General features: G+C 38.5%; 1 protein-coding gene across 2 annotated transcripts in view; it reads left to right on the plus strand.

The window, feature by feature from the left end:
* Positions 1-282: 282 nt before the first annotated feature.
* The window catches only part of CDK12 (cyclin dependent kinase 12), a 46,394-nt gene continuing 33,069 nt past the window's right edge, over positions 283-13,607 (plus strand). For both annotated transcript variants that reach the window (XM_081346445.1, XM_081346444.1), the window contains exons 1-3: positions 283-2,361; positions 8,009-8,881; positions 11,402-11,578. In XM_081346445.1, the coding sequence (XP_081202571.1) occupies positions 1,304-2,361; positions 8,009-8,881; positions 11,402-11,578 (2,108 nt within the window). In that variant the 5' untranslated portion in view covers positions 283-1,303. The remainder of the gene's footprint in view (positions 2,362-8,008; positions 8,882-11,401; positions 11,579-13,607) is intronic.

Raw genomic sequence — 13,607 nt, forward strand, 5'->3', positions numbered from 1 at the left:
AAGAACTTTATTAGGCCGTCCACGCTTTGAAGGGGCGGGGGGGGGAAAGCCCAGATCCCGCGAGATCATGGCACCAAATCTCGTAAAAAACCCACAGGTCAGAAACCGGGATAACCTATTCTCGGTCTCATTACTGATCTCTTGGTAGGTGTCGCGAGACTTCGCAAAGCTCGGGCTGTGCGGGAGCGCGTGCGCCTGCGTAGGAGCAAATGTACGCGCACGCACGTGCGTGTTCTCGCGGTATTTGGAGAAATAGGAGCAGGTAGAGGAGTTGGGGGAAAGGAACCTCCGAGATATATCCAAAGAAGCCACGGCGTCGGCGGCTCGGAGGACGACAACGACGGCGATTATATTTTCGTATTCTCGCGAGAATTGGTGGCTAACCTTCTTCCCTCCTCGCTTTCCTACCTTCCTTTCCTCTACCCCTCCCCCCCATCTGGAAACAGCGCCGTTTCGGTCTGGGAAGTAGGTGGAAAAAATGGGAATCTTGACTTGGGGAACTCACTAGAGATTTAGGTTGAGGAAGGGGTTGTCCCCTTAGTAGAGGCTCTTGGGTTGGTCACGGGCCTGCAGGATTTGCTCAGTGAGCGAGGCCCCGGGGCGGGCTGGAAGTGTAGATAGTAACCCCCTCAGGAAGTTAAGGAAATAGCAGATAAATTCAGTCCCCACTTTCATTTTGTAGGGACGTGGGACCTTAGTGGCAAGGCAACCTTGACCCAAGGTTTGCTTAAGTACTTTGAGACTACTCTTAGAGGACCCCTTTTTCAAAAACCTTAAAGTGACTAGTGTCTTTCCAGAACTTTTCTTTTTCTTTTTTTTCTTTTTTGGCATTTGTAACGTTCAGCTTCTTACCTATTTACAAACTAGGGGTTTTGCGTATTTTTTACCCCTTTAATCAACCCCTTTGAGCAATTAGTACCCTAAAAGTAGGGGTTAATTGAGACCTGGAGTTAAGGAAGAGCAGGTGCTTATTCAGGCTTTAAAACACTGTCTCTTCCCTTCTTACATGTGAAGTGTAAGATCAGAGAATATTTTGATATTTTTCTCCAGGTGAAAGGTGGCTCAACTCAGTTTCAAATCTATTTCTGAGGCAGCTTTATCTTACAATATTCTGCATATAATTGCAGAATCAGATATTCATAAAGCGGTCCAATTTATCCTCATGTAAAGAGACAAGGGTGGGTTGAATGTAGGACATAGGTAACAAAAAAAAGTAGCCCTTCCATCGTGGTGGGGGGGGCTTGAAGAGTAGAATTTGGGCTTTTTGGAGGATTCCTCCCTCTTCAAGCACAGTGGAGAAGGAATGCCAAACCCAGAAAGACATGGGGGCAAGAAGGATACGGGAGGTGGGGGGTCTTTGCATCAAGATGCAGTGTCCAGCAGTGGGAGCTCAAACAGCAGAGAAAAGCATCGACTCTCCAAGCATAAAAGACACAGATCCAGGCATTCCAAAGATTCGCCGTTGGGGTCCCAAGAAGGAGGAGCACCTCTTGGCAGCATGATCAAACCATTGGTAGAATATGATGATATCAGCTCTGATTCTGACACTTTCTCAGATGAAGCCGTCCTCAAGTTGGAACGTAGAGAAAATGATGAGAGGAAAGGGACATCAGACAGGAGTGATCGACTACATAGACGTCATCATCAACACAGGCGTGTCCGTGAGTTGATAAAAAGTAAGCTGGGAGACAAGGAGAAGAGAATGGAGAGAAACCAAGAGTCCTCAGGCAAGTTGAGTTCTAGTAAAGATAGACTATCTGGTCCTTCCAAAAGGGTTCATGAGGAGAATGATGACCATTCATCCAAATCATTCAAGAGCAGTAGCAAAGAGTCCCGTTCAGCTAAACTGCATAAGGAGAAGTCTAGGAAAGAACGGGAGGCAAAATCTGGTCACAAGGATCACAGTAAAAGTCATCGGAAAAGAGATGCCCCCAAAAGTTACAAGTCATTGGACAGTCCAAAGCGGAAATCCAGAAGTCCACACCGTAAGTGGTCAGATAGTCCCAAACAAGATGACAGTCCTTCAGGAGCATCCTACACACAGGACTATGACAACAGCCCTCCACGGTCACATACATCCAGTAACTATGATTCATATAAGAAGAGTCCTAGTGTATCTTCACGACGACCATCAGTCAGCCCTCCATATAAGGAACCTGCTGCCTACCAATCCAGTATGCGTTCTCCCAGCCCTTATGGCAAGAGACAGCAGTCAGTCAGTCCATACAGCAGGAGGCGTTCATCCAGCTATGAAAGAGGGAGTGGATCATACAGTGGAAGATCTCCCAGCCCATTCAATCGAAGGCGCTCCAGCAGTCCTTTTGTTTCCAAGCGGTCTCTGAGTCGTAGTCCTGTTTCCAGGTATTATTCTTCATACAATGTAGCTAAAGGGGCTAATGACCCAGAATCATTGTTATTGTTTCTTAGAAAATGTTTTATAATCCTCTGATTCATTAGGGTTATCTTTCCCATCATGGTGTGTCCCTGTGTGTTGGATTATAACATTTTAAGGTAGCATGCTTATGCTAGTGAGAGTGGAGTTGGAGTCTAACACAGATGGGTCCAATATTGTTGTATCCTAAGTAATAGGTTCTATCTTACTGATGTGGAGAATGAAGTTGAAAAGAAGCCAGGTCAGCCAGTATAACACTGAACTGGTGGGATATCATGCTAAATAATGATATGAAATAGAATCATACACTATGAAAACTTAGTGCTAGTGAGCACTGGTCTTGCATGTTTTTCAACATATCTTTGGTTTAATTTGTCATGTCATCAAAACTTGGCAAACTAGAATCAATTGGCATGAACTACAGATCATTAAAGATGAATGACACTACATTACAGTTAATGCAGATGGAAAGTTTCTGGGGCAGGTGTGTAAATGAGAAACACAGCTGCCAGAATTTACTGTTAATTTTTTCATTGTGCTATAGTCATGTAGTATAAACTCAGAAATTTCTGACAAGTAAAACTAAAGCCATACTCATCATATATATTGTGAGTATAACTAGCATTCTGGCAGTACTAAACAACAGTCTTGTCACATTGTTTTAAACATTCACAGAATTCTCCTCTTCCTGTTGTGAATTCTGGTTGGTCTTTGTGAAGTGACTCACAACTCCATTCTCTACAGTGAGATAGTTAATGAACATGAGAGAAAGTATACAATAGTTAACATAAGGCATTTTATATGGAGTAAATGTGAAACAAATATTACTATGGAAGCTTCCCACCAAGTGAAAAAAAAATGTTATTGTTACTAGGTTGTGTGTGTGTGTGTGTATGTATGTATATATATGTGTGTACACACACACACACACACACACATACATACATAAAAAGGTAAAGGTTCCCCTGCACAGTTTCCAACTCTAGGGGCCGGTGCTCATGTCCGTTTCAAAGCCGAAGAGCCAGCGCTTGTCCGAGGACGTCTCCGTGGTCATGTGGCCGGCATGACTAGACGCCAAAGGCGCACGGAACGCTGTTACCTTCCCACTGTAATGGTCCCTATTTTTCTACTTGCATTTTTAAGTGCTTTCGAACTGCTAGGTTGGCAGAGGCTGGGACAAGTAACAGGTGCTCACTCTGCTACGCGGCACTTGGGATTCGACCCGCCAAACTGCCAACCTGATCGACAAGCTCAGTACCCTAACCCACTGAGCCACCGCGTCCCTTTTACATACATACATACACACACACACACACGTATACACCCCCACCCACCCCAAAGTATATTTTATAAACCCTGCATTTGGTTGGCTACATTTTGAATCCACTAATTTTGTTTCTATTGGTAACTCTTGGCAGTTATTTTTAAATAATGTAAAACAAATGGAACTGCTATTTCCTGCTAATTAGGGGCCAAATGTCAGGAAAGTATCTCCATATTTATTGAGAAAGGATTGGTTAATGTGTGTAAACATCATCTGATTTAAAAATGTATGTTCATAAGTTTAGAAAACTTATGAAAGTGACTGTTGAGTCTGATATGTGGAGTAAAATAGGTATGAGTAGAACAAACTATTGTGCATATAAATATGTGAAACTGCAAGCAGGCATTTCATTCCTGTTCATATTTCTTTTATTTTATAGGCTTTACAAAGCTTTATCTAATGTTCTAGTTATCCAACTCTTTTTCATTCACCTACATATTTTGGGTTCTGAAACTCTTAAACCATTTTAACTCACATGCTCCACCTCTTCTATAAAAACAAGTGCCCTTTCTCTAAACCATTGGTTCCCAACCTTTTCTATATCCTGTACCTCTAGAATGCTTCTGATATATTCTCACGTCCTTTACACAAGTTTGAAATAACGGCAACAAATTATGCATATACAGTATTATTTTGAAAACCCAAGTTTTCGCATCCCCTGGAATATCAACTCGCACCCTTGGTTGGGAACCCCTGCTCCAAACTGACTGTTCATATTAATTGGGACTGGCTTCTTATAATTGGGCTGACGATTTAGCACAGTACACTATGAAATGAGGTGTTTGTAGTGAGTTCAAGAACTAATTCTCAAGTTGGATTCCTAAATAAGCAGGGATTGGCAGCATGCTAACTTGAAGTTTGGAGAATGGGATATGGATCACTAGACCTCAAATATTCTGTAAAAGATTTTGTTGCAAATTTATTAGTACATTTTGGTGATCTGAATTTTGGGGAATATTGTAGGATATTTTGAGACTAGGTTTGAAGCTGCCATAGTTAAACCTGAAGACACGTAAGCAGGTAGGACAATAAGCCAGAAATCTTAACTTAAAAAATCCCTTTAGGGAGGTAGTTAAGAAAGAACCAAGTCTAAAGGAAAAAGGTTAACAGCCAGACAAAGGAAGCTGGGCCTGAGTACATGGAGCATGCTGCCATCTGATCAACAGCTACCAAACTTGTGAATAAACATAGCAAGAACGTTTAGGGACTAAAAGGAGTCCTAAAGTCCTCTCACTCTTGGAGTTCTCTTTGGAGCCAGACTTGGTGCCTTCTGTCTCTAGCTCACGGGTGTCAAACTCCGCTATGTGATGTGTTGTGATGTATCACAACTTTTTTTGCATTGCTAGAGCTGGGGTGAGTGTGGCCTCCATATGATGCAACTGGCCTGTGGGCCGGCAGTTTGACACCTCTGCTCTAGCTAGTCCCTGTCAGCCTAGCTGAGGAAAACTTGGGTAATTGTGTATAGTGGTATAGTGTATAGTGTATGAGAGCAGATGTTTATGTAACCAGTAAAGTTTTGCTCTTATTTTAAATTCATTGAGTCTGTATTTCAAAGAACCTCTTGTGCCTCAGTATTTGGATAAAAGTGATTTGGGTGTGTCCCTAATTATTTCCCAGCTTTTGACCAGTGATGTGTATGTTGCCTGCTTTAGTTGTATCTATCTGGAAAACTCAAGTAGAAAGCAAGGGGACGTACAAGTGGTGTGCTGTGAATGAGTGACCATAAACCAAATTGGGAGTGCTCTCTTTGAGTGTATGAAGAATGAGAATACTAGATATTGCCTTACCTGGAAGTGTGCCCTGAAGCATACTTAATATTTATTTGATTGTGGTTGTGTTCACATGCCACTTAACTTTGTAGTTTGTTAGGGTTATGGCTTACTGTACTGAGTGAATCCAGTATTGTGGTCTGCCCCTTATGGTTTAAATTAGGCCATCATAGCTATTAACCAGTGAATGAATTATATGGTAGTAACCATCTTTCAGCCAAAACAACAAAATAGTTTTTATTAAACTATTATGGCACTTATTATTATTGAATTACCTATTATTATAGGTAATTGGTGTTTTCCAGTAATGACAAAACTACTGCAAGGAGAGAATCCTGATTTGGGTTAGTTGTATTTAAGAAATTAACTTGAATGTTATTCAAGAAAGAATATTCCCCTTTGTTCTTGATAGAGGTTTGCCCTTATATTTCTAGAATAACATCAGTAAATATGACTTTACTATTCCCAAGAGTACAACTGGCTCTTTTCATATTGGAAGCCATGAAAACACTTTAAACTGCCTAAAATAGTAAATAATGACATTGATAGCTTATTCAAAACTTGGAAGAAAATTGGAATAATTGGCCTAAGGCTGAGTTCAGCCATATTTATTTTTATTTATTTTATTTATTTTTATTTTATTTTATATTGACTAGTGAAGTTCTTTTCTCAGTCATGTTTACTTAGTTACCCTTATTGGCTTTGTGGACTACTTACTGTTGTTTCTGGCCTCTTTCGTGGCCTAATTTATCTTTGAGCTTAATTTGAATAAATAGTGCCTCTCATAACTGTTTGTACAATCTTGCATGATCCAGGCAACTGGATTTCTCAAAACTACTCTTTGCAAGTCTTGGATAGCCATATTGTTATGTTAAAAATGAATGTAGTAAAGGTTTTGAAACAGCTAAAATGTTTAAATATAAATAATATATAAAGAGGGATAAAACTCCACACTTTGTAGCACTGATGATATTACCTAGTTGGGTAATGAAAGTTCTGCAAGCAAACAAATAAGCTCAGGTAGTACCAGGAACTCCAAAGTTCATCCCTAACTACATATTTCCCTTCTACTGATAACTTTTAAATAATCTGAAAATAATAAAGTAACAAAATAAAGGGGCAGTTTTTGATATATTTCACTGATTAAAAAAAATAAAAAGTAAGGAGGCAGGTAACAGTCACATTTCAAGCTGTATCTACTAAATTTTAGATTAGTAAGCTACACTGCAAAGACTTGAGGTACTCCTGTTAGATCTCTGGATTGCATACATTCTCAGCTGCCTATAATTAACCATAGAAATTGCTTTCAAATCTTTGTGTTTTGTTGGAATTTTAGTGTTTGGGATTAGGGATGATTTAGATAAGATTACTAATCTGCTGAGATTTGATTCTTAGAACAGTAATGTTAGAACTGAGAGAAGCTCAGTGTCAGGAAAGGACTAGGAAAGACTAAGAACCAGTGTGTGGATTTCTGACAATTGAGTTTTGGTCTTACTAGTTTTTAATTTTTACTTTTCAGGAGCTGTAGATAGGCATATATAGCACTTCTTCCTTTTATTTTTTTATCATAAAACTGTGACCTAGGTTGGACTAAAAAGAGTGATTGGCTCAGTCACACAGCAACCTTCTGTGGCTGGGAATGTTCTCTCTCTTATCCTGCTACACTATACTGGAAATTACATAGCCTATGTTGAACAACAGAACCTGAAAATTTACTTCCTTTCTGACCTGGCCAGTGAACTCTCAGTCTTCTTGGTGGGAAAAAAAAGGTAATTTCAGTGAGGTTATTTTCTGATTTTAAGGGCACCTCGGAAGACTAACCACCAATGTGGGAAAGTGAACCTTGAAAGCAATGCTGACCCAAGCAAAGGCAGCTCACCTTTCCTCCCTCCCATCTCTCTTAGTTAGAACAGTTAAAAGAAAAACTTCATAGTAAATATTTTTTTCTTTTCACAAAAGCCTGTCTTGTTCTGTGCAAGTATATATGTCTTTATTTTTGCACATGTAAACGCTAATATCATGGTTTCTAGATTCCAAGCAAAAGGTTTAGATCTAGATATATCCAGGCCTAAAATGTTTGACCTCTTTTATTTTAACATGTGGTACTATAAAGATTGCTGTATTATGTTACATGTGAGTGGAAGATGCAGTTTCAGCCTATGCGCGTAAAGTGAAGCCAAAGAAAAAAAACGGAGAAACCTGTAGCAATTTTGGGAATGTACTGGAGCTTTAAGGGTCATGGTCGGTATCTATAAAGTTCTGAAGTGGCTAAACCATGGCCTATTTTAACCATGGTTTGATGAATAAATCAGCTGGGTTCATGCAGCATTTAAGCATGGTTTACAAACTGCAGTGGCTGTGTTCACATATCTTATAATTTCAAATGAAACATATATTGTGTAATAGAAATACATAACATAAAATATTGAGCTAATTTCTTGAGAGCTAGAGGTTGATTTTTACATAAAAATATGGCAGTTGAGATCCTATTGGATTCTGATTTGTCCTATTTTGTTTTCACAGGAAGCCCATGAAATCTCGAAGCAGAAGTCCCACTTATTCAAGGCATTCTTCATCTCATAACAAAAAGCAGAGAACTGGATCTCGCAGTCGCCATTCCAGTATCTCACCTGCTCGGCTACCACTGACCTCCAGTTTAGGAGCTGAGCTGAGTAGGAAGAAAAAGGAGAGGGCTGCAGCCGCAGCTGCTGCAGCAAAAATTGATGGAAAGGAGATCAAGGACTCATCTAGCTTGGTGTCTAGAAAAGAAAATAACTTAGCTGAAGTAAAAGAGTCTTTAATGGATGTCAGGAAGACAAAAACGGCTAAGCCTGAAAAATGTCCTCATGATGTGGTTACGGTAAATACTCTACAACACAATGCAGAGATGAAAACAACTCCCGAGCCTGTCAAAACAAAGGCAGTAGAAAATTCTGAAAAGAAACGAGCTGCTTTGGTTAAAGACTCAAAAACTGTGGGAACAAAAGATATGAAACTTGTTATAGCAAAGGAGGAAATTGTGACTCCAAAAGAAATAGAGGCATCTGAGCAAGAGGTCCAACCACCTTTGCCTTCTGTAAAGTCACTCCCTCCTTTACCAACATCATCCCCACCTCCTCAGATTCCTCCACCATTGCCCCCTTTGCCTCCATTGCCAGTTGTTCCCCCTCTGCCATCTGCCCAGTCATCCACCATTCACAGCCCTGCTTTAGTTCCTCTGCCATTTTCTGCCCATTCTAAAACATCCTTGACTTCTCAGGCTAACCCCCAGTCCACCATGCAATCCTCCTCAAAGGGGCATGGTTCTGTGACCATAGCTGTTCCTCATCTGAAAACATCAACGTTGCCTCCACTCCCTTTGCCACCGATCTTGCCTGGGGAAGATGAGTTGGAAAGGTAAGGTTTGTAGACACTGCAATTCTACAAAGGTTTGTTAGTGTAATGGATTGCTTATTTCACTGTTCTGATGCAAAGATTGGTATCTGAAAACTTGAGCTGGTGCAGTAAATTCTGTAGTCAATAGCTAGAGAATGTTTAAATAGGCAAGCAAATGTGCTTTGGGACCCAGTGTTCCCTTTAGCCAATGTGTATTGATTTGTTTTTTTAACAGTATTTGATTGCTATATTTGGAGCCAGGAATGATGATCTTAAATCAGATATTTATTTTTGGTGGTGTTGGTGGTGGTAGTGGTGATGGTAAAGTATAATTTGGCCATTTTGCTTGCTGTCTTCATTTTTCCTCTTGCTGGGCATGTTACCCTGTTTTCATATGTCTTTTTTGCACACAAAGAGGACTGCAAGACCAAGATTTGCTGTAATGTGACCTGATTTTTCTCACCTTTCCTTTCTTTTAGTTTGAGTTTTTCTCCAGTTTGTCAAAATATTCATCATGCTAAAGGGAGTTTATAAGTAATAAGTACAATAAAAGGTAAAGGTTCCCCCGCACATGCGTGCTAGTCGTTTCCAACTCTAGGGGCCGGTGCTCATCTCCGTTTCAAAGCTGAAGAGCCAGCGCTTGTCCGAGGACGTCTCCGTGGTCATGTGGCCGGCATGACTAGACACCAAAGGCGCACGGAACGCTGTTACCTTCCCACCGTAGTGGTTCCTATTTTTCTACTTGCATTTTTTACATGCTTTCGAACTGCTAGGTTGGCAGAAGCTGGGACGAGTAACAGGCACTCGCTCTGTTACGCAGCACTCGGGATTCGACCCGCCAAACTGCCGACCATTTGATTGACAAGCTCAGCGTCCTAACCCACTGAGCCACCGCGTCCCTTAATAAGTATAATAGTGATAGCATAATATTAGATTTCTGGGGATGCAGAGCTGTATTTTTATATTCTTTTGAGATCTTGAATGGGACAGCATGACTGGGTTCTGTCTGATGAACCTAAAATAATTCTAAACAGAAATTTATATCATTGTATATTATTACTATTATTTTAGAAATATTGCTTAAAATAATTTTATTTTTTGCTTCAAAAGTTCTTTCGAAGAAAGACACTGTAGAAATATAATAGTATAATAAACTGTTAGGGGAAAAGAGGAGGCAATAAGTCAATTTGAGCCTTGGTGGAGCAGTGGGCTAATGCCTCCTTAAGTAACACCAGCTGCCTGCAATTAGTGCAGGTTCGCATCCCACCAGGCTCAAGGTTGACTCAGCCTTCCATCCTTCCGAGGTAGGTAAAATGAGGACCCAGATTGTTGGGGGCAATAAGCTGACTTTGTAAAAATGCCGCTGGGGGTGGTGGTGAAGGCTATTGCTAAAGCACATTGATTTGTGCTTCTTAGATTGTAAGCCGCCCTGAGTCTTCTGAGAAGGGCGGGATATAAGTGGGATTTAAAATTTTTTCCCCCTAGTATTTGGGTTTTTATAAATGTGTTGGAATAGGACACAGAAACCAGGCAACTAAATTTCTATCTTAAAAAAAAGGCACTGCTATCCACCAGAATACCATCTTGAGAATTATACAACAGAAGTGTGCAGAACAAATAACTTTTCCAATAAACAGCCAGATTGAATCCTTCAGGGACTATCAGTTGTTTTTCAAACTATAGCCAGTTTGATTTCCAGGAAAAGGAATTTTCTTAATTCTAAATCTAGCAAACAGTTGTAATTCTCAAGTGTGTTTGCCTTATCCCATGTTTGGCAGGGGCTGGTGAAAGAGTAGAGTTTATTATGAGAGTTTTGTTACATCTTTGCTGCTAGAGTTAGACATTGTTGATACTATATTGCTAACCTTCCACATGTCAGTCATCATATAGTCCTATCTATCTAATAATTACAGAGGCAATACATCATAATATCCAGAAATTGTAAAAGAATGAATGACAAGTACTAATCTATAAGTGTTCATTTACAAAACTGTACTTAGCATAAATATTTACGTATAGACAGTTTTCTATGTATTTGTAATCTAAGAGTGTTTTGCCATAGCAAGTCATAGGAATATTTTCAATCCTCACTAACATTAATAAAATTAGGTAATTCTTATTAGTTAAAAGGGGCAGACAGCTGGATTAAGGGGTGGGGAATGTAGTCAACCCTGGCCAATCACAGATCCTTTCAAGCAATGATGTTTGAGTAGTATGGTGGGAGTGGAGGAAGAAGATACTTAAAAATATGTGTGGCCAAGAAAAAGTTAATTTGATTTCAATATACTGTAGTTAAATTAGTTCAATTCATGATTGTGTTCTTTTATGTTTTTCCTTCCATTTCATTAAAAGTGACACATTTTCTAAACCCCAGAATTTTGAAATTTCAGCTGTATATCAGGTACTGAACTTCAATGCTAACATGGTACAACCTTTGGTTGCATTGATTTCCTCTAGATATTTCTATCAATAATGTTATAATTGTAGCTGTTATCAGCTTCTGAATATTTCCTGATGCTTTTCTATTCTCTGGTGCTTTAGTCCAAAGGAGGTTGTTCTTCTGAAGTCTGTGAAGAAAGAGAAAGAACAGAGACCACGACACTTGCTTACAGACCTCCCACTTCCTCCAGAGCTTCCTGGTGGAGACCCTTCACCGCCGGAGTCTCCAGAACCAAAGGCAGCCACACCACCTCAGCAGTCATTAAGAAAGAGACCAAAGTAAGAACTAACTATACTTTATTTTATAGCATTTGTTCAAAATACTTTATTTCTTTACGCTAACATTGAGGATTGGCAAAAATGAATAAATTGGATTCTTAATATAGCCAGCCAAATCACCTTTCATGTTGTGCAATGATATATAGTAAGGCTAATATAACTTTATTCTCATGACTAAATTTAGATTTGATTAGTAACACTTGTACTTCCAATTGAAATACAACGCATTTTGAAATGGATAGAAATTGAAAATTAGGGAATCTTAAAATGCAGATTCAGTTCATAGTGCATGGAAGATAAAATTTGATCAGCTTGATATTGATGGCTGCCAATGTATCCGACAACATCTTCCTTAGAACTTGTCAAACTTTGTGCCTATCTAGTTTTTATTTTATAGTCTATAATTTAAAATAAAATAAGAATCAAGCATTTTGTAAAGCATCCCTTTCAAATACGATTTGTATTTCTGTTAATGCACTGGGTTTCATATAAATCTTAGAAATATTCTCAAAAATAAAATGGCATATGGATTTAGCTAGAGCTTTGTTTCTAAGTATATCTCCCTGGAAAAAATGAAAACAAAGATAAACGTAAGTTTGGATGAAAAACTGGCTTATTTTCAGCAGTATGGAAGCATTTTGAACTCTTTTGAGCTGAAAAACAATATCAAAATGTTGAATACTCTATATTTTAGAGTATTTCAGGAACCCTGTCATTATCATAAAGGAATAATATGGCCTGTATAATTTTATATAAAAATTACATTTGGATTTTGTTTCTCTGAGTTTAAGACTCAATGTAGTGTGAGAATCCAGCCTAAGAAAACATCGAACATTCAGGGGAGGGGATCTGTTTTACATGCTGTTAACCATCCTATAAAAACTATTCTGTGCTGAGACATATAACCCCTTCCCCCCCCCAGCCATTTTTTGGTAATATCCATTGATTTACTGATCAGTAGGCACACATCAGGAAAGGAGAAGTTAGATGTTAAGTACTTGAGTATACATGTGTATTAATCTTATATGTGTATCTACCTTAAAGGTAAAATTGTTTAATGAACATATTTATGTCCAGAGCAGAAAACTAGAATTATGCAGAATTATGCAGCTATCAATATACTTTCAGCTATTGCTTTATAGAGAATAATTTTGAAATTTATTTTAATATAATATATGTAACTTTTAAAGAATAAAGTCTAATATGAACTAAAGATAATAGAATAGAAAGAAAAGGTGCAAGAAAAAAGAGTGAAAAGTAAGATTATAAAGAAAAATATATAAAGAAATGACATCCAACCTTCATTATAAGTATAAAAAATTTAGTGAACCTTCACCAACTGTAAGGAGACAAACATTTATGTTTTTATCCCATATCCCATCTCTTAGCTGTAAACAAATCCATAAAACAAATCCATAAAACATCATCTTTTCAGTTAGCAGAAAGTCCATAAATGGTTGCCAGAAGTAACAACGTATCTTGTTTTAACTTTGATCAAATAAGACAGCTTTTTATTCCATCCTTTTGTTTCTAAGTCTTTTTCTTTAGTTGTCATCATATTGTAGGATTTGATTTCATTTCTTTTTTTGTCCTATCACCCAGAGTTTTCCAAACCTCTAACAAGCCTCTTTTGTAAATCCAGTAGGAAAAAATTATCCAGACCACTTTCTTGTTTTCTCATTTGTATTTCCCTTTTAAATATTAAAACCCCAGCAAGTTTCTTATATAACTCCAGTGAAAAGTCATTTTCTAGGTCATTCCCTTGACCTGTCAGTTGTAAATTCATTTTTGATTCCATCTCTGTTTTGCCAGATAAAATTTGTTCTATTCTACATCAATCATTTCTTTAATAGCCACTTTTGGACATAATCTATCCAGAGAAGCAAAGCTCATTATTGATATTGTGCTATTATTTTCAGATTCCCTTCTTTAGTAGTTGTTATTATTATAACGTTTTGCATCATTTTACAGACTTCTAATTCTTTTCTTTACCTAAAAACTTTAGCCATCTTTTAAAAGTGTTTCAGTT

This window comes from Vipera berus (assembly GCF_964194415.1).
Source record: "Vipera berus genome assembly, chromosome: Z".
NCBI lineage: Eukaryota > Metazoa > Chordata > Lepidosauria > Squamata > Viperidae > Vipera > Vipera berus.